The 23,948-nt window shown below is 53.5% G+C and overlaps 1 protein-coding gene and 1 pseudogene across 2 annotated transcripts; both read left to right on the top strand.

Annotated features, from left to right (window-relative positions):
- The first annotated feature begins 2,674 nt into the window (after positions 1–2,674).
- Positions 2,675–23,463, top strand: PTPRH (protein tyrosine phosphatase receptor type H). The gene is made up of 21 exons (XM_079118115.1): positions 2,675–2,786; positions 2,902–2,970; positions 3,091–4,132; positions 5,212–5,245; positions 5,479–5,742; positions 6,829–7,092; positions 7,782–8,048; positions 9,073–9,339; positions 9,692–9,961; positions 10,833–11,132; positions 11,412–11,678; positions 13,594–13,672; positions 13,786–13,833; positions 18,729–18,819; positions 19,229–19,319; positions 19,618–19,694; positions 19,797–19,931; positions 20,516–20,638; positions 20,736–20,893; positions 22,310–22,445; positions 22,553–23,463. The coding sequence occupies exons 3-21, from the start codon at positions 4,082–4,084 to the stop codon at positions 22,715–22,717; spliced, it is 3,087 nt and encodes a 1,028-aa protein (XP_078974241.1). The 5' UTR covers positions 2,675–2,786; positions 2,902–2,970; positions 3,091–4,081; the 3' UTR covers positions 22,718–23,463.
- LOC306647720 (akirin-1-like) lies at positions 14,621–15,854 on the top strand (annotated as a pseudogene). The gene is made up of 2 exons: positions 14,621–14,644; positions 15,298–15,854. The product of its transcript is annotated as an akirin-1-like (transcript).
- Positions 23,464–23,948: the final 485 nt, after the last annotated feature.

Below are 23,948 nucleotides of genomic sequence, written 5' to 3'. Positions count from 1 at the left end.
TTTTGGGTTGATCAGGTTACCGAGGTCCCAGGGAGAATCTTGCACAGACCAACATCTGTTTGTTAGGAGAAAACTCTTTGTTCAGACTAACCAGTAAAGGCTAGAGACCCCACACTGAGAACACTAGCTGCCGTGGAAGCGTCACCTGATCAGGCTGAATCACCAGGCAGCTGTCACTTCCACTGTGGGCTAACCGTGAGCGCCAAAGGAGAATGTCATCAGTCATCCCAGGCTCATGGTGGCACCGATCTCGCTTGGATCTCCCACTTGGGACAAATGGAGAAGCCCTAGCAGCTTCCATTTCTCCTTCCTGCCACCAGGGACGCCCAAGCGAGGCCTGTGCTGCCTTATGACCTTTTTCCCCTGCACTCTTCGCGCTGAGGCAGGAACCACAGGGCCGAGTGCAGCCGCTGCCCTCTGTGAGTGGTCCGTTGTCCCCTGACACCCCCAAGCACCAGCAGACCAGGGTCCCCCGAGACCTTCTGTTCATTCTAGCAATACTACGGTCCCCTCTCCAGGCCCCCATGGCCCTGGAAACGGTGCTGGGGAAGCCAGGAGGAAGGCCCACGGCGGGCTTGGACAGTGTCAGCGAGTCCTCCCTGCGTGGCGGGCGGCGCCCAGCCCCACACACACCTCCGTTACAGCACAGCACAGCCCCCAGCTCCCGGAGCGGCTGCGCTCCCCAGAGAACCGCCCTTGGCCAGGCAGAAAGGTGGAGCCGCGGGAGGTCCAGGGATTCCCACCCTGGGAGGCCACAGTTCAGGGCCTTGACCCATGAGGGCCCCTCTGAGGCCACACTCGGCTCCGTCCCCTGCCGTGCCGCTCCTTCACACCTTTCTCCTTAAAGCATGTCCTCCAAAACCCATGCGCTCCCGGCAGGTTTTCAGCATCCCTACTCGGTATTTGTTTCTGTGCTGCTAGGGACTGGACCAGGGTGCTTGCCACTGGGCCATCCCCACCCTTTTTTCAGTTGTAGATGGACACAACGTCTTTATTTTCTTTACTCCTATGTCATGCTGAGGGTCGAGCCCAGTGCCGCACGTGGGCTAGGCAAACGCGCTACCTCTGAGCCACATCCCCACCCCTTTTTACTTTTTATTTTGAGACAGGATCTCCCTAAGTTGCCCAGGCTGAACTTGCCGTTCTCCTGCGTCGGCCTCCTGAGTCGTGGGAGGGCAGGCCTCCAGCCCAGCCCCTGTGAGCTGCTGACTCCAGGCTCTGCTCCCAGGGACGCCAGCTAGGCACCCTGGCACCCCCTGTGGTGGCTCACGCCTGGTCCCTGTCGTCCCACAGGGGAACTGATCACATGGACCACGTCTCTCAGCAGGCTGATGGGGGCCGGGAGGAGTGTCAGAGCTGAGCTCCATCAGTGACTGCTGGGGAACTTGTGGTCCCCAGGGTGAAGGAGAAGCAAGATCCTGGTGGCCCCTTCGGTTGTGCCTTCCTGCAGCGGGCGGCCTGCTCTGTTGGCAATTCAGAGCCAGGGAGCGGGAGCAAAGCTCTCGGGTGGGCTTTGAAGGGCACCAAGTGTCCACAGAGGTGATCTTTTGCTTTTAGACAAGGAATGTGGGCATCTGACAAGCTGGGGAAGATCCAGGAGGATGGGGAGGAAAGAGGAAGGGAGAGACCCAAAGATCAAAAACATAGAAGGAAAACAGAAAGAAACCTAAGTCACTGCTAGGGGATGGGGCCGTCGCCCACCTACAGGAATACTGCAGCCTGACCCTGGGTACCACAGCCGGGGCTGTGAGCGGGACTTCCTGCGAGCAGCGGCGTGACCCCTGAGTGCCACTCCTACCGCCATGTCTGTGTGAACAACCTATGTTCTTGAGCATAAAATGTGCTTACAGCTGGACACAGTGGCACACCCTTGTAACTGATGTAGCTCCGGGTACGGCGCCCCGGTTTCAATCCCCGGTATACACCCCCAACCGCCAAAATTGCTTATGTAGTGAAAATTTTAAATCAAAGATTTAAGAAAAAATTAAAATTCCTATCATCCCAATCAAGATCCTCAGGAGTGCCCTGGGCACAGCGTGGAGATCAGTGCTGCACACCTCGGGGTGCAAGAGGGAAGAGTGGGGAGAAGCCACGTCCAGCCCTGCAGGTGTCGTTCCCGGGCCCATTTCCTCCGTTTGCCGAGGCGCCATGTCCGGGGGAAGCTCCTGGAGCAGTGCAATAAGTGCTGGTCCCTCTCCTCCCTGCCCTTTCGTGGCACTCGCTGCGTGGCCGGAGGGGGCCGATGCTGCAGAAAATGGCGAGAACGGCAAGCCAACACGTGGTGGCCCACCAAGTTGCCCCCAGCGCTCGTGCCCTCTTCACACCTCCCTGCAGCGAGTAGGTGACCAGTCAGCGGACAGGGCGCTCCAGAATGTCAGGTGGCCTCTGGAGGCACTTCTGCCTGCTGGTTTCTCCTGGAGCTGGAAGGTCGTGAGGTGCCAGGACGCGCCGTGGGGAGGCGTGCGTGGTGGAGAGCTGAGACTCTGGCCTGCAGTCAAGTCCCGAGGCCTCACACCAAGAGCCTCCAGGTCCTCCGTCCCGGGGGAGACCCACCAGTCCCAGTGGAGCCTGCCGGTGAGTGCAGGTTGGCCACACCTTGATGGCAGCCTCAGGAGGGAGCCAGAGCAGGAACGCCCGGCGACACTGCTGGCTTCCCAGCGCCCAGGAGGGGACCATAACACATGCTTGTTGCTGTCGAACCAGTGCGTCTCGGAGTGACGTGTTACAAACAATAAACAGCCAATACGCACGTAGCACCTTAGCTGTCTCACGACGTTTCCTGGAAGGTAATGTTTTTCCTCCTTTCCATTTTATTTTTTATTAATAAATGCCACATAATTCACCCCATGGCCTTCTAGAAGAAGTAAGTGGGCAGTAACTGAATTATTTTTCATCAACCAGGAAAATGCTTCCCAACTTGATGGATGAATCCCAGGTATGCACCTGCCTCTCCCATCAAACTCCATCAAAGTAACCAGCGGGCAGCCCTTTTACCAAAACAGGGACACTGAGATGTCCACGCTCCAGAGCTGGCCAGCAGTGGGTAGCTGCTTTGTATTTGAGGAAACTAGTATTCAAAACTCATTTTAGGAACAAGGAAACAGGGAGATAGAATGAATCACTCCAGGTCACACAGGTGACCAGCAAGAATACAAACACAGACCTTGGCTCCCGTGCTGCCTGTGCAGTGCAGGTGCCCGTGGGCCAGGCCAGCAGCAAGCCAGGGGAGACACCTGAATGCCCCTTCTGGGCATGAAGGGCTGATGGAGAAACCAAAGAGAATGTGGCCGAGACGCTGGAAGCTTCAGGGACCAGGCCCTGTGCTGAATAGTACACATTTCTACAGTCGTCTCGCTCCTTCCTCACTGTATTTACAAAGGGCTGTGCCCATGTTTTTAGAGGAGGAATCTGAGTCACCATGAGATGGTGGCTTGCTTGAGGTCACAGGTAGACTATGGCGGGTGGATATGCAAATGCCAGCCATGTGATGTGGCAAGAGATGCGGCCCAGGGCGACCCAGAGCAGGTGAGTTCTGAACTGATTTCCAAGTGAGGAACAGGGATGAGATGTTCTGACACAGCGGGAAGAGGCACCTAGTTGGGGGAAGGCATGTGCCAAGGCTAGGAGGTGGGAGCCGCAAGGGACGGGCCCCTGGTGGATGGGAGAGCTCGGCCTGCCGTCTCCATTTGCTGCCATTCCTCGGAGAAGAGGGAGTGAGACGGTCGGCTCAGCTCTCCTGCTCCGCTCTCCTGCATTCCTGCGACAGCCGGGAGCAACGCCACCTCAGGGTTTCCCTTCACGTGTGTGGAAGGGAGACGTTATGGAACAGAGCAGGCTGAGCTGGGATGGGGGTTCCCGGGGCGCCTGCGGCAGGGCAAGGAGAAGAGGTGAGGTAGAGGGGCCAGGGCAGGGCAAGGGGAGAGCCAGGTTCACAGGCTGCAGCCTCTACTTCCTCCTCCTCCCCTTCCTGCCCTCGCCTCTGGCCCCACCAATGGGCTGGGAAAGGGGAAACTCTTGAGTTTAAAGTCCAGCAGGTGGAAGAACCAGGCCTGGGACTCCTGTGTTTCTCCAGCGTCTGGACATGGCCAGGGCAGGCAGGGGCCTCGGGGTCTGGGGGAGCCTGGTGCTGCTGGTAAGTCCTCTCCTCCTCAGGTAGGAGCTCTGGTCCCAAGGGAGGGAGAGGCTGGGGGCCAACTCACATTCCAAGTGTGAGGGAACTGGGTCCTTGAACCTGGAACCTGAGGAGGCAGGGACCAGTTACTCCCTGGAGAAGGAAGGCAGATTGAGTTGGGGGAGACTGTCTTTTACCGAGGATGTGGGACACTGCAGTGAGCACCTGATGCTGACTCTCCAAAAATACAGCAGTACTCACAAAGCTCCAAGAGCTTCGCTTGCTCAGACCCAGGGCTCTAGGCCCAGCCTCCTCCCTCAGACCCAGGGGTCCAGGCCCAGCCTCCTCCCTCAGACCCAGGGATCTGGACCCCAAACCCTCCTCCCTCAGACCCAGGGCTCTAGGCCCAGCCTCCTCCCTCAGACCCAGGGCTCCAGACCCAGCCTCCTCCCTCAGACCCAGGGGTCCAGGCCCAGCCTCCTCCCTCAGACCCAGGGCTCCAGGCCCAGCCTCCTCCCTCAGAACCAGGGCTCCAGCCCAGCCTCCTCCCTCAGACCCAGGGCTCCAGCCCAGCCTCCTCCCTCAGACCCAGGGCTCCAGCCTAGCCTCCTCCCTCAGACCCAGGGCTCCAACCCAGCCTCCTCTCTCAACCTAGGAGTCCAGGCCCAGCCTTCCCTCCTCAGATGCAGAAATCCAGACCCTATTCCTCCTCTCTGAGTGTGGTGTGTGGGGTGCATTGTTCAATTTCCTCTTCTTCCCATCTCTGCTGTGTTTTTGATTGCTTCCCTGTTCCCAGTCTTCCAAGGTTGTATTTTTCTGAAAGTGAAACTGTCAAGTTTATCTCGGCCGTGCCAGGGGAGCCACACTTAGCTCCTGTGTCTCTGGAGCCCCACCCTACCACGCTCGTTCTCCTCCCTGCCCAGAGCACTTGGATGTTGGGGTGACCTTTGTCACAGCCCAGCACCATGCTCCTTTCCTCAGGCAAGGGTGACTCATGGGGGTGTGGTCATTCATTGGGTTACCCCAACAGCCCCACAGTCCCTCCTGGGTCCAGGGAAGTGAGGTTATGTCTAATTACGTTTTCCCTGCGCTTTCCCCAGATTCTGTGCAGCTGGACAGGGTCCAGGGCAGCCGGTGAGTGAGCCCTTCTGAATTCACTGTCCACAAAAACAAAACAAAACAAAAAATAAACACAAACAAACAAACAAAAAACCCAGGGCCTCAACTCCCATGAGCCTCTTAGAGAATTCCTGGAGGGCCTGGTGTCCATGGGAAGGACTGAGGAAAGGGTTTTTTCCTAAGCTTGGAGTGGGAGGGATGGTATTCATCTATTCCTTTGTTTACACAGTTCTCTTGTCAATTCTCAGCCCCCAACCCAGTGAGAAACCTGACGGTGGGCGCTCGGACCAACAGCTCCATCACCCTGCACTGGGAGGTCCCCGGGGGCTCAGACTCTCAGAACCTCACTTACTGGGTCCAGTGCACTGGAGATGGCAGAAATGAGACCCGAAACACGACAGACACCAGCATCACGGTGGATGGACTCAACTCAGCATCGTGGTATGAATTTTCTGTGTGGGTGGAGAAGGATGGAGTATCTGGCTTCAGGGAGGTCCTCAATGCAACCACAGGTGAGAAGCCCCACGTCCACTCCCAGTTCTATTCCATTTGCTCCTTGAAGAAGGGTGGCAGAGGATGATTGAGAACCTCCCAGAGGTGTCAGTTCCTTGTCCTCCACACTGGGCACATGCCCAGGCTTGGGACTCATTGGACTGGACCATCAGTGAGCTGTGGAGAGATGGGCCATATGCAGGGTTACCTTTCTTCAGGAAACAGTGTCCTTGGGCCCTCCTGCCTCTGAGTAGGGACTGAACAGACTTTTCCAGACCACAGTGCTAGGGTGTCTTAGCAACCACAGCTCCATAGGAGCCAGGGCAGGTCACCTGCACTCTGGGAGACTAGATGCTGTGGTGCAGCTAGATGGTGTGATGCCCTGACTCTTGCCTAGTCTTCAACTGTGTGATAGTCCCGGAAGCTCAGACCTTCAACTCTAATCATCCTGCATGGACAGCCTCCTTGTCTAGACCTCATTGTCTCTTATGGTAGTCGCCATCATGGGTGGGTTTTATTTTTATTGTTTGAGTGGGAGTCTCCTCATGTTGCCCAGCTGGTCTTGAACTCCTTGTCTGAAGTGATCCTCCTGACTCAGCCTTCTAACTGCTGACCACAGGCATGTGCCACCATGCCTGGCCACAGTTGGCTTTCGGAAATATAAGTTCACTAAAACTGCAAAGTCGGGCCCAAGTTTCATGTACTCAAGAGTCCTGTTGAAAGACTCCAGGCCCAGGTCTGCCCCCACAGGGCCAGTGCCTGCCATACTGAGCAGTGGAAAGCGTGGCCATTGCCACAGAAGTCCAGTTGGAAGCACTGGTCTAGGTCTTGCTACTCAAGTGTGGTCTGTGTGTGGGCAGCACCGGCACAACTGGGAAATGCAGGACCTCGGCTTCATCCCAGACCTTCCCAGTCTGCATCAACAAGCCCTCCAGTGAGGTGGTGCACATTAGTGTCTGAGCAGCACTGGCCTAGACCATGCCCCCAATCGCTGGGACCACCAGTTGAGGGAGAACTAGGAAGGCTTAGGGCCAAAATGTCCACGGGTTCCCCATCTTTTATTCTGTACCCTTGCTCACGTTGGATCTTTCTTGTTAATTTCTCAGCCCCCAACCCAGTGAGAAACCTGACGGTGGGCGCTCGGACCAACAGCTCCGTCACCCTGCACTGGGAGGTCCCCGAGGGCTCAGATTCTCAGAACCTCACCTACTGGGTCCAGTGCACTGGAGATGGCAGAAACGAGACGCGAAACACGACAGACACCAGCGTCACGGTGGATGGACTTGATCCTGGTTTCACATATGAATTTTCCATGTGGGTGGAAAAAGATGGAGTTAATAGCCCCAGGGTGACTCTCAGTACTGCCACAGGTGAGAGGCAGACCTTTCTTTGTTACAGGGAGCTAGAAGGATTGGCTGGGAGCTGACAGGAGAAGGTGGCAGGTTCTGTGATCCAATAGAATGATAAAGCCACACGGGCAGTGGGGGGGGGGGGGGGGGCTGTAATTCCAGTGATTTAGGAGGCTGAGAAAGGATTGCAAGCTGAGACCAGCCTTAGTAACTTAGCGAGGTCCTAAGCAACTTAGCCAGACCCTGTCTCAAAATAAAAAATAAAAAGGGCTGGAAATGTGGCTCTGTGATTAAGTGCCCCTGGATTCAATTCCCAGTACTCACCCTCTGCAAAAAGCACACATATTGATTTCCATGTTCTGCCAGTCACATCACCATAAGGAAAAGAAGCTGCTGAAATGAGTCACTGTGAGCTATTTCAAGTGGCCCCACAGATCTGAAGTCGTATCACTCAACGTGGGATCGGTAGGCGAAGGGTCAGTAAGGTCGACCTTAGTTCCCTACCAGTATTTCACTCCATGTTTTACTCTCATGTGCATCTCGATGGGAACAAGCCACATCACAGGAGGATAGCCACGTGGGGCTTGTGCCGCCATGTTGGATAGAGCAGGTCCGAGCCACCCCCTCCCACCCGCTGGGTCCGAGGGTTAAGGAAGAGCTGGAAATTATGAGGCCCAGAAGCGACAACCGATTTATCTTCCTATTTCCAGCCCCTAACGGAGTGAGCAACCTGAGAGTGGGTGCTCGAACCAACAGCTCCATCACCCTGCGCTGGGAGGTCCCCCAGGGCTCAGTCTCACAGAACCTCACCTACTGGGTCCAGTGCACTGGAGATGGTGGCAGAGATGAGACGCGAAACACGACAGACACCAGCGTCACGGTGGATGGACTTGAATCTGGATCTTTGTATGAATTTGGGGTGTGGGTAGAGAAGAATGGGGTTAATGGCTCCCAAGAGACTCAAAATGCTGCCACAGGTGAGTGGAGTCCCTACCCCTTTTCCGTTTTAAGAGCTGGTAGTGATGGTCGAGGAGTGGCAGGGGACTACTGCCTTCAGGCCTGTTGAGCTAGATACTAGTGAGTGCCACCTCCTGGGGCAGTTTTGTCTCAGGTAATGAAGAAAGGTTGCTCACAGTGCCTCCGGCTTCTGACAGGGGTTGGTCAAGGCCTGAGTCTCTGTGCCGTCCAGAACACCAGGGTGTGTATCTGTCTGCACAAAGAAGGATGCGTAGGGGTCAAGGCATGCCACCTGAGCCCTGTGAGATTCACGCACTGCCAGTGGGAGCTCTCCATTCCTCTGACCTTTTTAATCCCATTTGTGTTGCTCATTCGGATGACATTCGGATGGACATTCGGATTATCGGGTGCCTCAGCTTGATGTGGACAGCTCCCTCCCTCTAGATCTACATTGTCCACTATGGTAGCTACTAACTGTAAGTGGCTACCTAAATTGAAGCTAATTACGTGGCATAAAATTACAAATTCAGCCCTGCTGAAGGTCTCTCAGTAATTCCTTCATCTTCCACTGGGCATGCCTACCTTGATGGACACTAGGAAACATTTCCACCATTGCAGAAAGCTCCCTTGGGCCTCTTAGAAGGGCACTGAGTCCATATATGAGGGAATCACCTCCCAGAGGCCCACCTCTTAGTAGTATCGTGTTCAGGATTAGGTTTCAACATATGAGTTTCTGGGGAACACAGCTATTCTGGTCATAGTACTACTTAGATTATGACCCGTGTGTGGGCAGCTTCAGTGTCCACAGAGCTGACTGGAGTGCAGACTCTGCTAGAGCTGCTGACTCAGAAGTTGTACTTTAGCAATCCCTCAGAGGCGTGTGTGCGTGAAAGTTTGAGAAACACTGGTCTGGACCATGCGCCCTTATCTACTGGGACAAGCAGTTGATGTAGAACTGGGAACTCCGGGGGCCTGGAGTGCCACACTGACCATCACTCTTTACTTTGCACCCCTGCTCAATTTGGATTCTTCCTCATTTTTTAGCCCCTAACCCAGTACAAAGCCTGTCTTTGGAGGGTCAGACCAACGACTCCATCGCCCTGAGCTGGGAGGCCCCCAGGGGCCCAGACCTTCAGGACTACACCTACTGGGTGCAGTACACTGGAGAGAGTGACAAAAATGAGACGCGAAACACCACAAGCACCAGCGTCAGGGCTGAGGCACTTGAACCCGGGACTTTGTACCAGTTCTCCGTGTGGGCAGAAAAGCACGGAGTACCCAGCTCCAGGCAGAATCTCGGCATCTCCACAGGTGGGAAACCTCACTACTTACCCCCTGTTTTGGTGAGAGATTAGGAACTGGCAAAGATGGCACCTCCTCTGGGTCTGGGCTCCAGCTCTTTAATCCATGGTCTCCTTAGCCCCATGGAGCCAGGACCATGGGAGAGAGGTGGCCACGTGGGGAGTGGCTCTGGCCCAGAGAAGAGGGGGGCTCGTAGACGTCCCCTGTCACTGAGAGCTGGGCCGCAGGCGCCCAGGCCTTCAGGCGCCATTGCTAAGAGACATTTCCTGACCAGCTAAGCTGCACAGGCTTGGGCACAAGGGTGTTCTACACTCCTGGGGACTAGGACATGGAAATCCTGACTCTCCGCTCCTTCCGCCAGTCCCTAATGCTGTGGCAAGTCTCAGGACGCAGAATCAGACCAACAGCTCCATCACCTTGAGCTGGACAGCTCCCATGGGTCCCAGTCATCTGCTCTACACCTACCACATCTTGTGGGTCGAGGAGGGCAGCTCTGACATTGCGTCCAACAACACGTCCGAAATCAAAGTCACACTGACCGCGCTGGAAGCTGGGAGCCTGTACAGCATCACCGTCTGGGCCGAGAGGAACGAAGTCAGGGGCTATGCCCGTACCCTCACTGAGGCCACCGGTGAGAGATGGTCCACTTCTGGCCCCAGCCCTACTGGGATGGGGAAAGGGAAAATGTGGGGGAACTCTGGAAGCTTCCAGGAGATAAAGAGAGCTCAGTAACTTTATCCAGTCTCACTGGAGCTTGAATTTGTAGGTCTTGGTCCTAGGAGTTCAGCAAACAGGATTTTGAAGCTATGGAGCCTGTCTTTCCTGCCTTTGGGAAATAGGCTCTTTGGGGTCAGAGAGCGTCATTACCACCTCTTGGGAACCAAGAGTCACCAGCTGGACTATAGTCAGCAGATGGTTCCAGTGAAATAGAGGAACAAAAATGGTCTCAGCTCTCAGCTTATATATTAGTGACTCTCAAGTCAGAAGAATCAACATTACTGACTCCAGAAACTGGGTTCATTGTTGATGAATGGAATGTGGGAGCCTTAAACCCTGGGTTGACCCTCTGGGCTAAAGAAACTAAAGTTGGCATCTCCCCCTAGCAACTTGGTATGTCTAGGAGTGAGAGGTTTAGACTTTGTGGGCTGAGGTGAGTGGACTACAATTCCCATCATGCCATGGGGTCAAGTCTTCATAAACCACAGAGATGGAGTCCAAGGGTTCATAGGAATTGTAGTTTGAGGGGACAGTGTGTCCATTTGGGGAGAAGAAAAAGGGATGGGTAAGATCCAGGGGTGTAGCCAGGGGACAGGAAGAGCTCAGATGATGCTGGTCTCCACCAGGCCACAAGTTTCTGAGTTCTTTTCTGTGGCTCACTCTTCTTAGTCATTAGAGCCATGGATAACCGGGCAGCTCAGCCTTGCTGTGAGTGGGAGGCAAGCAGATTCAGGGAGGAGGATCTTTGAGCATACACCCCCTGAAGGCTCATCCTCACTTCTCAGCTCCCAATGAGGTCACCCATCTGCAGAATGCAAGTCAGACCAACCACTCAGTGACCCTGAAGTGGCAGGCCCCTGCAGACCCCCACTCTCAGCTTTACACATACTGGGTGCAGTGGGCCAGCGAGGAGCCTCCCCAGAGGGAGCAAGATCCCAGCAGAGACTGGACCAAATCAATGCACAGGACCAATGAGACTTGGTATGAGGTGGAAGCCCTCGAGTCTGGCACTTTGTACAACTTCAGCGTGTGGGCAGAGAGGGAGAAGGTACCCAGTCCTACACAGAGCCTCCGTGCGCCCACAGGTGAGTTGCCCTGCCTGCCCTCACCTGGGGGCTGGACAAGGGCCAGGAGAGGCAAGTGGCAGGTCCCGTTATGCCCTGGAGTCATGTCCTCGTAAGCTGCAGTGACACCAAGTCCAAGGGTTTGGGGTTTAGTTTGAGGGGACTCCCATCCATTTGTGGGGAAGAGAAACCGAGGGAGACGAGGCATTCGAGCTGTGGCTTGTGCTGAGGTCAGACATGACTAGGGGGTGGGGTGGGAGGCACGTCGGGCCCTCCTGACTGCTCTCCTTCCTTCCCCAGCCCCAGCCGCTGTCACCATTGCCCCCTGCATCAGCACCTCTGGGGGCTATGGGGTCATCCTGTACTGGTCCTGCCCCTCGGGGGGCTATGAGGGCTTTGAGTGGGAGGTAGGTGGGCGGCGCGGCTCCCAGAGTGGATCTTCCTGCGGCGAGGACGTGTCTGTGCTGGGTCTCAGGCCAGCTCAGTCCTACTCGGCCACGGTCACAACTCTCTCCAACGGAATGAGGACACCGTCTCTCCCTGTGACCTGCAGCACTGAGAGTGCAGGTGAGCGGGCAGTGGGGCCTCCAGGCCCTCGTGAGAGCAGACACAGGCTGTCTTCTGCTTCCTGATTTCTCTAAAAGAGCTTTGTTGAGATATAATTCACAGAACACATAATTTGCCCACTTAATGATACAATTAGGTGACTTTTAGCATGTTTGTGACGTGGGGCAACCATGGCTACTTCAATCCTAGAACATTTTTGTATCCTGAAGAGAAAGCTCCACTCCCTCAGCCATCACCTCCTAGCTCCTCATTCCCAACCACTGTGACCAGACAGCCTCTAACTTGTATCTTGATCTCTCTCCAGTTCATGTCCCATCTCTATAGATTTGCTTGCCTGGACATTTTATAAAAACAAAATCATACATTATGTGGTCCATTGTGACTTCCACTGAGCATGATGTCTTTGAGGCTCATCCATGCATTAGCAAGAAGCAGTACTTCCTTTTTATTGCAGAATAATATTTCATTGGATGTATATACCACATTTTTGATTCATCAGTTGCTGGATCAGTTGGGTTAGTTAGTTAGTTCCACTTTTGACCATTGTGATCAGTACTGCTATGAACATTTGGGCACAGGTTTCTGTGGGGACACGTTTTTATTTTTGTTGGGTATATGCCCAGGAGTGGAATTGGTGTGTCATATGGCAACTGTGTTTTTGTTTTGTTTTGTTTTGACTCAAACCCAGGAGTGCTTTATCACTGAATCACATCCTCAGCCCTTCTTATTTTGTATTTTTGAGACAGGGTCTTGCTAAGTCACTGAGGCTGATCTTGAACTTATGACCCTCCTGCCTCCCAAGTTGCTGAGGTCACAGGCGTGTGACCCCTGGTGTTCGATTCTATATTTAATGGCTACATTTTACCCAATGTGACTGCACCATTTTACGTTTAGCAGTAGGTACTTGAAGTTTGCCGCTTGGACTTTGGAAAGTTCTGATTGTGTGCTGTGACTGCAGCTGTGGCCTCACGTCCCCCTCTCCATCCCTTCCCATCAGGGTATCTTACAACACTGGGCCTCCGGTCTGCAGAGGGTCTGCAAAGAGCAGGGGTGGAGGGTGATACAACGATAAATGGGTGTGACTCCAAACTGGGCTTTGCCAGATTCCATTGCTCAGCAATGTCCTGCTCTTAGCAGCAAGGGTCCCTGAGAGGACACATTCTGATCCGATTCTGTAGGTCCACGTCCACAGGGAAACAAGTCCACATAGGGGCTGTACATCCCTGCTGGAGCCTGTGGAGCAGCAGCCTGCCCAGGACTGTTGAGCAGCTGCAGCCCGGGGTCACCCTGGCTGGTGAAGACGGCCGTGGGCTTGAGCTCCCCCAGAGAGCAGGTGTTTAAGGACAGATGCTGGGGCAGCCGTGCCCATCGGTGGGGCCATCTGAGGCCTCAGGCACCACCAGGCCTCAGTGATCCCCTGTGGGGAGGCCCTTCCCTCAGCAAGAAGGACCGAGAAGACCGAGCCTGGTTCTGGGCAGGACTGAAGCCTTTGGTGTCAGGCGTGAGGGTTTGCTCAGCCTCAGCTCTGCTGACATTTGGGGCTGGACGCTTTTTTTGCCATGGCAAGCTCTCCGCCTCCACCAGAAGCACCCCTGCTACCAAGTTGTGACACCCAAAGGTGTCTCCAAACACTGTGCAGAGGCCCTAAGGGTGGCCTTGCCCTCGAGAGCCACTGGCCCAGGAAGGGTGTCATGTTTAGTACCAGATCTGCTCAGAATGGGGCGTCTTTGGATCAGGAGCCTGAGGACATGGCAAAGGGAAGGTGGATGGAGACAGCGTTGTCTGGGAGGTCGTCCTTTCCCTTCTCTGCTTAGCAGCTCCACCATAGGCCTCTGAGCACAGCTGGCTGAGGACAGAGATAGGAGATCAACAGACAAGACTTGGGCTCCTACGGCTCCCTATGCCTTCCCCCCAGGAGTCATTGCTGGAGCTATTGTGGGTGTACTCCTGTTTCTCATCCTGGTGGGCCTGCTGATGTTTTTCCTGAAGAAGAGGTGAGACTCAGTACAGGACTGACCACCCAGAGGGTGGGGACAGCGCAGGGAAGGGTGAGGATCCCTGGTCTCAGCCTGGTGCTGAGCCTTACATTCCAACATTATTTCCCCAGGAATAAGAAGCGACAGGAGAAGGCAGTGCCCGGGGATCTGGTGTTCAGGTGAGTAGAGGGCTCGGGGAATCATCCAGAAGGGCTGTCATATCAAGGGGTGTTTGCTGGTAACTGGTCAGGTCAGAGGGCAGGGCCAGTGAGTCCACTCAGCAGCCGTGGAGGGGACTAGTGCCCTCTGCAGCGGGGACCATGGCACTCCTAACCAGTGTCCGTCTGAGGTCCAGGACATCCCTTCATTCATCAAACATCTACCAACAACCCGAAAGGTGTTGACACTCTTCTAGGCAACAGTAAATTAAATAAAGCTTCCTTCCCTGTGGAGTTTGCCCTCTGGCCTGGGAAGACATTAATAAGTGAGATAATATAGATTAGGATGTATGTTTGAAGCTACACATGAAGCTACAGGAGAGGATAGGAATAAAGCTCACCAGAGGGGAAAGACCTGTGCAATAAAAATCACAGAACGCTAAGGAAGGAAACAGAAGAGGACACCAGAAGATGCACAGAGCTACCATGTTCATGGATAGGTAGAATGTTTTTACAAGATGATCGTATTACCAGAAATGATCTACAGATTCGATCAATCCCCATCAAAATACCACTGACATTCTTTACAGAACTGGAAAAAAAGAAGTTCTAAGATTCATATAGAAGAATAAAAGACCCAGAATAGCCAAAGAAATTTTGAGCAAAACAAAACAAAACAAAACCAATGCTGGAGGCAACACAATACCTGATTTCAAATTATACTACAGAGCTGAGTAACAAAAGCGGCCTGGTGTTGGCATGGAGATCAGGGGAGAAGACTAGAAGACGCAGAGGCAGACCCACAGATATGGTCATCCGATCCTTGGCAAAGGTGCCAAAGACATACGTTGGAGAAAAGACTCCTTTTAATAAATGATGCTGCGAAAACGGGATATCCATATGTAGAAGAATGAAATCGGGTCATTATCTCTCACTCTGCACAAAAGTCAACTAAAAAATGGATGAACGACCTAGTAACCTGACCAGGAGCCGCACCTGCTGGTAGAAAGCCCAGAGACAACCCTCTAACCAGCACACAGGCACAGGAAACCACTTCACCCAGAGGACTCTGAAGGCTCCGGAAATGACACCAAGAATCAATAAGCGGGGTGACATCAAATTAAAAAGCTTGGGCACAGCAATGGAAACAATTAAGTGTGAAGAGAGCCCACAGAATGAGAGAAAATCCTTGCCATCTGCTCTTCCAATGGAGGATTGATGTCCAGAAAACAAAGATGCCAAAACATTTATCATGGGCACACACCAAAAGACCCCTAAGTAACCCAACCAATAAATGGGCAAATGAACTAAAGAGACGTTTCTCAAAAGAGGAAATTCAAATGTCCAGCAAATACCTGACAAATGTCCAACACCTGGCTGGAGATGCCACTGGAGCGGGCTTGGCTGCTGAGTCGGACTAAGGAGTCGGAGCGTGGGCCGCAGCTGCCCGGCACCTGCCCCTGGTCCCTGGCCCCTGGTCCCTAGTCCCTGGTCCCGCGGGTCCCGTGGGTGACGCTGGAGCGACCCAGGGAGTTGGAGGCGGCGCTGCTGAGCCCGGGTTCCCCGGAGCGGCGGTGCTGTGCCCAGTGCCTGGCCCACTCCGGGCCTCAGACCCTGGACACAGGGCAGTTGCTACGGCTTTAGGTGCAGCCCCCGCCCTGCCTGGCGGCGAGCGGCGCCTTCCAACTCCGGAGCAAATTTTTCAGAACATAAAGCAAGAATATAGTCATTATCAGATGTGGAGACGTTAAGACGTCGTTCTCAGAGTGAAGCTTGTGCTGGGAAAGCCAGCCTCCTCACTCAGCACTCGGCACCTGCTGCTCCAGGTTCCTGGCATGAAGAAGGGCCAGCCCAGCTTTACCCTTGGACAAGGTGGAGTGATATGTGAGAGGCCCTTAAAAGACTGCAAAGATAAAATTTGGGAGGAGTATGAGCAAATCCTCAATACCAAAGTAGCAGAACAGTAGGAATCTTTTGTGAAATTCACACATGGTCAGATTATGCGGCCATATGGGGCAAGACCAACAAGCTATGTATCCTGAAGCTTTCTTGCATTATCTGGGTACCAGCTTTGCCCTCAAAGATGGCTGCTGTACACTTTTTATTTTTTGTTTTGTTTTTTCAAAGTGGGAGTTTATTTATTTTTTAAAATTTATTTTTATTGTAAACAAATGGAATACATCTTGTATCAGCGAGATCATTTGTCCTTTGGTTTTTTGAGATTGGCTTATCTCACTTAGCATGATATTCTCCAATTTCATCCATTTGCCTGCAGATGCCACAATTTTATGCTGTACACTTTTTGCAACAGTTTTGATATCACATTTCAGCTCTGATCTTTGCATACAGAGAACACTTAAACATTTCTACAGGTCCATTTTATACAACTTGCAAGACCTTAAAACTTTCTGGTTGCCACAAGCATATCTTTCTTTTCTGCTCATCCAATAAACAGCTGTGTCCTACTGTGATAGATTTTCCAAACAAAAATACCTGGAGCAGCAGTTAGCAAAATATGCCTTCAGTGGCTCTCAACAAATGAAGTTTCCCCAAGCACAGTTCTCTAAGAAGTGTGTGAGTGTCTGTATATGTGTGTATGTATAGTTTTAGTTATTATTTGTATTGTGCAATTTTTTTATCTTGGGGATTCTGGCTGTGAATTTGATGCATATGGTTAAAAACATTTGTTTGGTTTACAGAGGATCATTAATGTTTTGTGACCATATAAGTTTTAACAGTGGATTGTTTTATGTGTAGGTATCATTGTTAAATACAGGGACTGTTTCCAGGCATTGAATGTGAACCTTAAGTTAGGAGGGACATTAGATGTGATCACGAGGCTATAGCAAAGGTCTGAGGTTCTAGATCTGCAAATGTGTGGTGAGAAATTAGAACAAACTGGAGACAGGCCATTGACACATGGACTCTACCTAGTCATGTCAGGAAAAAGGAATCCTTGACTCCAAGCCTTAAAGTACTCTGTGGAGTTGGCACTGGCCTCATTCATACAATCAGGAAGCTCCCTGGACACTGACCCTCTAAAGGGAAACAGTCTCTCCTGGAGCAGAAGCACTAGGGTTTGCTTGGGAGCATAGCATGGGTGAGCAAGGGACTGGGCCAGGCCCCAGCAGCACTGCTACTTGGGAGGAACCACTTTACCTTTGTATCGGTTATTAAAAATGCAATTCAGATTATTTGGTCAGGTTCCCCCAAATTCTGAGGTGTCCATATTCAACTACTTGAGCTGTTTTGGCAACCCCCGAGGAATGTGGGGGAAAAGGAACACTTTTACACTCTTGATTGGGTTGTAAATTGGTACAAACGCTATGGAAATTAGTATGGAGGGCCCTCAAAAGACTAGGCATGGCCAAGCACGATGGCATGCGCCGTGTAACAGCAGCTCAGGAGGCGGAGGCAGGAGGATCTGGAGTTCAAAGCCAGCCTCAGCAACTTAGTGAGGCCCTAAGCAACTCAGTGAGACCCTGTCTCTAAATAAAATATGAAAAAGGTCTGGGGATGTGGCTCAGTGGTTAAGTGCCCCTGGGTTCATTCCCCTACACCAAAAAAACAGAGAGTAGGCATAGAGCCACCATATGACCCAGCTATTCCACTCCTTGCTATGTATCCTAAAGATCTGAAGTCATCTTACTACAGTGATACATGCACACCCATGTTTATAGCAGCACAACTCACAATAGCCAAACTGTGGCTCTAGCCTAGATGTCCATCAAAGGGTAAATGGACTAAGAAAATGTGTTATACATACACCATAGAGTTATACATACAAAGAGTTATAATCAGCCACAAAAAACTAGATACCATTATACTGAGTGAAATGTTTTCTCTAATATGTGGAAGATAGAAAACAATTTTAAGAAGGGCCTCATGGGAATAGAAGGGAGGCCAGTGGGAGACCAGCACAGTAGAGAAAGGGGATCAGGGACAGGTAGGCGGGAGGCAGGGAGGCTGAATGAACGGATCAAGTGGTTTCCTGTGAGTGCATGAATGTCGCAATAAATCCCCTATCACATGTCATCCTAATGCACCAATAAAAACTATATTCCATGGGGAGCAGACAGAAACAACGGGAATTACAGAAAGGCAAGGGAGTTTTTTAAAACTCACAGTGAAAAGACAGAGCAGCATGTCTACAAGCTAAAGGGGAAAAAGAGCTGGTACTAGACAGAGTACCTTCTGCAGTGGTGGCTACAGGACCTGAGGGCTGGGAGGGCTTCGGACTCATAACCCAGGAGGAAGGGAATAGGGGACAGTCCTAAAAGAGAGAAGAAATGCCCATTCCTTTCAAAATATTTTTTTAAAATTTCAACTATGGCAAAATACACCTAATAATTTCCCACCTCCTCCGGTTTTAAGCCTGTGGTGCAGTAGCGTTAAGTAGTCTCTTACGGGATCTCCGCTGTCTGTCTTCAGTGCTCTTTGCACCTTACAAAACTGAAATTCTGTCCCCACTGAACACTAACGCCCCACCTGCCTCCTGGCCCCTGGTGCCCCCGTTCCACCTGCTGTCTCTCAGGCTTGATTCCTGTGGGTGGTTCGTAGGTGGACTCTGTGCTGTCTTCTGTGATCGGCGACTCGCTGGCACACTGTCATGGATGCTGCAGCCTCGCCAGGGTCTCTTTCTGTCCTAAGGGGAAGAGTGTTCCTCTGTGTGTGGGGGACTGTGTTGTGTGGATCCACTCATCCACCAGTGGGCCCTTGGGTGGCTTCCAGCTTTGGGCAATCGTGCACAGTTTCACTGTGGCCATGGGGGTACAGAACTCTCTTGGAGTCCCTACTTTCATTTCTCTGGGGTCTACACCCAGAAGTGGCAGTACTGAATCAAAACTTTTTCTTTGATACCAAGAGCACATGATTAAAGGAGGTTTAAAACGTTTCTCCTTTTCTCCCTGCCACAGATTTCCGGGGGACATCCTGGCCCAAGACTTTGCTGAGCATGTCAGGAAAAACGAGAAGGACAGCAACTGTGGGTTTGCAGAGGAGTACCAGGTGGGCTGAAGGCGGGAGCCTCAACCCAGCCAGGCCTTCCCACACGCTCTGGGTTTAGAGCGGCAACACAGACCTCGCTCAGTTGTGCAGGGATTCTCGGGAGTGGTCATCTTTCCAACACGGGCATCTTTCCAAATGCTGACGGGCACTGGGGGCACCCCTGCAGTGACGCCCCTACTGGGGTTCTCTGTCTTTCCCCTAGTGCCTGCTCTCCTGCCTGTCCCTAGCTTCTCCCTAAATCCTCGCAAATGCCCCACAGGGTGGGTAGCCACATCGCTTCTCTTTTTGTGGGTGACACAGAATCCCAGGATGCAAGGGGAAAGATGCTGAAGATGGAAGGGGAGTCCTGGGGTTCTTGGGGGAGGTAAGATACTACAACACCATGCACCCCCTTTGCCTCTGCCCCCAGCAACTGACCCTGGAAGGCCATGGCCAGTCTCAGATGGTGGCTTTAGCTCCTGAGAACAAAGCCAAGAACCGCTACAGAAACGTGCTGCCCTGTGAGTTTGGATTTCTGCTGTCTTCATCCCCAGCCCTACTGTCGACAACACCCCATTCCTGGTCCCCTTTTCTATTCCCGTGAGAGACAAAGCTCCTCCCCTGGTGAGTCCCGTCGAGAATCTCCTAGCCCACTCTGCCAGCTGGGGTCCTTCTGCCCCTCTCAATCCCTACATAGCTCCCAGTGTCTACATCTGGTTGTGACTTCTCTCCCTGAGTCTCAGGCTTCTCTCTGCCTCTCTGGGTCCGTCTGTATCTCATTTCTCTTTCCACAGAGCTAATGCCGATTTCTTCTCCTAGATGACTGGTCCCGGGTGCCCCTGCAGCCCCTCCATGAAGAACCAGGCTCTGACTACATCAATGCCAGTTTCATGCCTGTAAGGTGGGGGCTGGGGCTGGAAGGAGCTCAGAGAGCCTCAGAGATAAAAGCTGGAGGGAGTCATCAGATGACCCCTGATATGCCTGTTTTCCTCAACCAGGGACTTTGGAGCCCCAGGGAGTTCATCGCAGCCCAGGGCCCCCTGCCACAAACTGTGGGTGACTTCTGGCGCCTGGTGTGGGAACAGCAGAGTCAGACCTTGGTCATGCTGACCAACTGTGTGGAGTCTGGCCGGGTGAGAGGGCCTCTGTCCTGGACACTGAGCCGATGTAGATCCTGATGCACACCTCTCAGATTCCTCCACTGTGGCCGCAGTGTGGACCCCACCCCTCCACCTGGGCTGTCTGCTGGGTCGCTTGTGGAGGTGTCTTAGTCCACTTTCTGTTGCCATAACTGAATACACAGACTGGGTCATTTATAAAGTTCTGGAGTCTGGAAGCCCAGGAACATGGGGCAGGCATCTGGAGAGAACCTTCCTGCGGAGTCATAACATGGCGGAGCCATGCCAGCCAGGGGTTCTTTTAAAGTGGTGAATGCCATCATGGGACCCTGCCCGCAGCACCTCCTCCAGCCCTGGTCACCTCCCAAGCCTCCCCCTCCAAACACCATTACCGTATGAATTTGGGGATGAGGTTTCCAACACATGGAGTGTTGGGGACATGTGCACACCTCAGCAGGGAGGAGCTGACCCCTCTGCCCTTGGGCTGGAGGGTCTCCTTGCTAGCATGCCTCCATACCTGGCTGCCTGTGGGTCCCCCTGAGCAGAAGAGCCGCCTGCGGAGAGGCCTTCCCATGCCTGACTGCTCTGTCCTCCGCCAGGTGAAGTGCGAGCATTACTGGCCTCTGGATGCTCACCCCTGTACCCATGGGGACCTGCAGGTGACCCTGGTGGGTGAGGTGGTGATGGACAACTGGACAGTGAGGGATCTGCACCTCCTCCACGTGAGTGCCTCCAGCTGGCTCAGAGCGCTCCCTGCAGTCTGGCTGCAGCGTGCTGCCCGCAGACACGCTCTCCCTCCCCAACCCTTCCTCCTACCAGATGGAGGAACGGAAGACCCTATCTGTGCGTCAGTTCCACTACCTGGCCTGGCCTGACCATGGCGTCCCGCACCCAGATCCCTTGCTGGCTTTCTGGAAGGTGCTCCGGCAGTGGCTGGACCAGACCATGGAGGGAGGCCCCCCCATTGTGCATTGCAGGTAAGCATCACCCTGGCACCCTTGCTTGGAGAGAGCCCCCACTGGGACTCAGAGAAGGGTGTTAGATGGGTTCCTGGGGGCTTGTAGAGGAGGTAGAAGAGGAGGAGGAGAGTGCAGAATGATCAGGGTTATAAAGCAGATTAAGAAGGTGATGAAATCTGGGGTACAGTTCAGTGGCACAGTGCTTGCCTTGCGGGGCACAGGGGAAGAGGGCTGAGGATAAGGGATGGGTGGGAAAGAAAGCCCTGAAGGAAGAGCAGGGTGGGCAGGAGCGGGAGGAGGGGCAGCAAGGCTTCGAGGAACATCTGAATGCCCTGGGCTCCTGGCTGCACCTCCCTGCACCTTCTGTTCCTGTTGTTTGTCCTGAAGCCTGCACAGATGAGGTTCCACCTAGGTGCACGCCTCAGGGGGAGGAGGAGAGAGGGGACTCAGGGTGACAGTCTGAATTGGGGTGTTCTTCCAATGATGGTTGATGTTTATGAGACACAGCCAGTCACGCTGGTCCTCAGCACAACCTCACAAGGGGCCTTCCTCCCACTTAAAGTCAGTTATTGCTTTCAAGGCTGCTAGCAAGTGGCCAGGCTGGGATTCTTTCTGCCTGGCTCCAGGTGGGGCCCTTAACTGCACTCTGCACTGTGTCCAGAGGCAGACCCTGTCCCCAGCTGGTTCCCCCAGGAGATGTCCCCAGTTTCACATGGTCCCTTCCCTCCAAATGCAGTCGCAGAAGTGGTTAGTTCAGAGGATTAGCTGAAGCTATGTAAAGCAGTGAAGCTCTAACATGCAACAACATGGATGAATTCAAAATCACTGTGTTCAGTAGAAGCCAGACAGAAAAAAATGCACCTTGTCTGACTCCTCCATTAATATGAAATGTCCAGAACAGATAAATCCACAGAGATAGAAAAGAGACTTGTGGTTCCGGGGGCTGGAGGAGGAGGGTCTCGGAGTGGGGAGCGACTGCTTTCGGGGTATGGAGTCCCTGCTGGGGATGATGTGAGTTCTGTGACTGGAAAGAGGTGGCAGTACAAACGAATGCCACTGGATTGCTCACATTAAAATGGTTGGTTCTGGGTTTAGAGGCATTTAGAAATGATCCGCTGGGGAGTCCATCTTCCCTAGCTTGTCACCTAGAAGCTGCATGGCCTGTGAAACGTGCTGTCACCTCCCCAGCTCCCATTTCTCCATCTGCAAACTGGGTGTGCTCATTAGGCATGGGAGGGACGGGAGGGCGTGTAGCACTGAGAACAGGGCCCGACAGTTGGAAGGGACTCTGGCAGCCACTGTCCCTGCTCTTTACTTAGGTAAGCAGCCCCGCACAAACGCGTGATCCTGGCTGCTCCAGCAGCAGCTCCCTGGAGTCAGCCTTCTCACTCGAGTTCCCTCCCCTCCTGTGACACTGGCCTTGTCCCTGCCCAGTGCTGGTGTGGGCCGCACGGGCACCCTCATCGCCCTCGATGTCCTGCTTCGGCAGTTGGAGTGTGAGGGTCTCGTGGGGCCCTTCAACTTCGTGAGGAAGATGAGAGAGAGCCGTCCACTGATGGTGCAGACAGAGGTGACGCAGGCGGCGGGCAGGGCGGTGGGCCCGGGGGGCACCCCTCACGCTTCCTGCCGGGGCGGTGGGGCTGGGGAGGCACCCCTCAAGCCCCATGCTCCTCCCAGGCCCAGTACGTATTCCTGCACCAGTGCATCCTGCGATTCCTCCAGCAGTCGGCCTTGGCCCCAGCCCAGTCGGAGGCCACCTACGAGAATGTGGCAGAACTCACCTACGAGAATGCGGCTGCCATTCGGGCTCATGAGTCGGGGGATAAAGACACAGGCAGCTGATCCGTAGTCCAGCAAGACTCAGTGCTCAATCCCCACTGCAGCCAGATTCCTGGACCCTGGGAGAGCAGAGGGCTGGGGTCTGGGACTCCCAGGCCCTGTGGGAAGAGTGTCCTGGGAACCCAAACTCCTGTTTTCCAAGAGGAGAGGGGTTTTCTGGGCTTCAACTCAGAGATCCTGTGGGAGCCAGGACCTGGATTCCTGGTCCTTGCAGGAGAAGGGTGGTAATAGGTGGATTTCCTGGTGTTTTGTTTCATTTTGTTTTTGTGGTACAAGAGTTTGAACCCACAGCCTCAGGCATGCTAAGTGCTCTACCACTGAGTGACATCCCCAGCCCTTTTTATTTTATTTTAAGACAGGGTCCAACTAAATTGCCCAGACTGGTCTGAACTGGCCATCTTCGTGCCTCAGCCTCCCGGTACTGGGATTACAGGTGTGTGTCTCTGTGCCAGGCTTCGATTTCCTGGTTCTTTAAGGGAGAAGGCGGCTGTGGCCCTGAGTGGAGGGTTTCAAGGAAACCGGCTGGAACCTGAATTCCAAGGGGTGGACTTCTGGTGACCTGAGGAGCAAGGGCAGGCAGGATCTGTCCTGCTTTTACTTCAGAAACCAGCTCAGTCTTCTGTGACCCGAGGTCACAGGGCTCCCTCTGCCTGGGTGCCTGGATACCCCTGGCTCTGCACATATTTCCTTTAATCCCAGGCCTTATTAAATCATTATTTTTCCCTCGAGTTGCTCCAGTGGATTTCTGGGTCCAGAGATAATTTCAGGGTGGGAGTGTGGGTGGGTTCCTGATCTGAAGTCCTGAGCAAACTGTCAGGGAGGAAATTCTTGGGACCCATAGTTTTGCACCTGAAAAATATGTTTGGCTGATCCAGTCTCAGAGAGGGCTGCGGATCTGGACCTGTGTCCAAGGCCAGCCTGAGGGTGGTCTGTTTGGAGCCCAGGGCACGGGGGCTTGCCTTAGAGGATGGCAAGCTCTGGGAGCCCATATGCTGGCGACTTTGATGCCCTGACTAGGGGGGTCTGGGTACTCGAAGAGGTGGGTCTCCAGAGGAGGTTCTCTTGGGTCCTGGAGCCCCGTTATTTCGGCCGTACCAGGTGTGTTTTGTGTGTGTATTGTGGAGTCGGGGATCAGTGTGGATGTAAGACGACTGGACCAGAAGGTAGAAACTTGTAGGATCAACATCAGTGGGCGCCATCGTGGTGCCAGGGTGGGGCGGGCCGAGGGGCGGGC

This window comes from Sciurus vulgaris (genome assembly GCF_902686455.1).
Source record: "Sciurus vulgaris genome assembly, chromosome: 17".
Lineage (NCBI taxonomy): Eukaryota > Metazoa > Chordata > Mammalia > Rodentia > Sciuridae > Sciurus > Sciurus vulgaris.
This window is presented reverse-complemented; position numbering and strand designations above follow the sequence as displayed.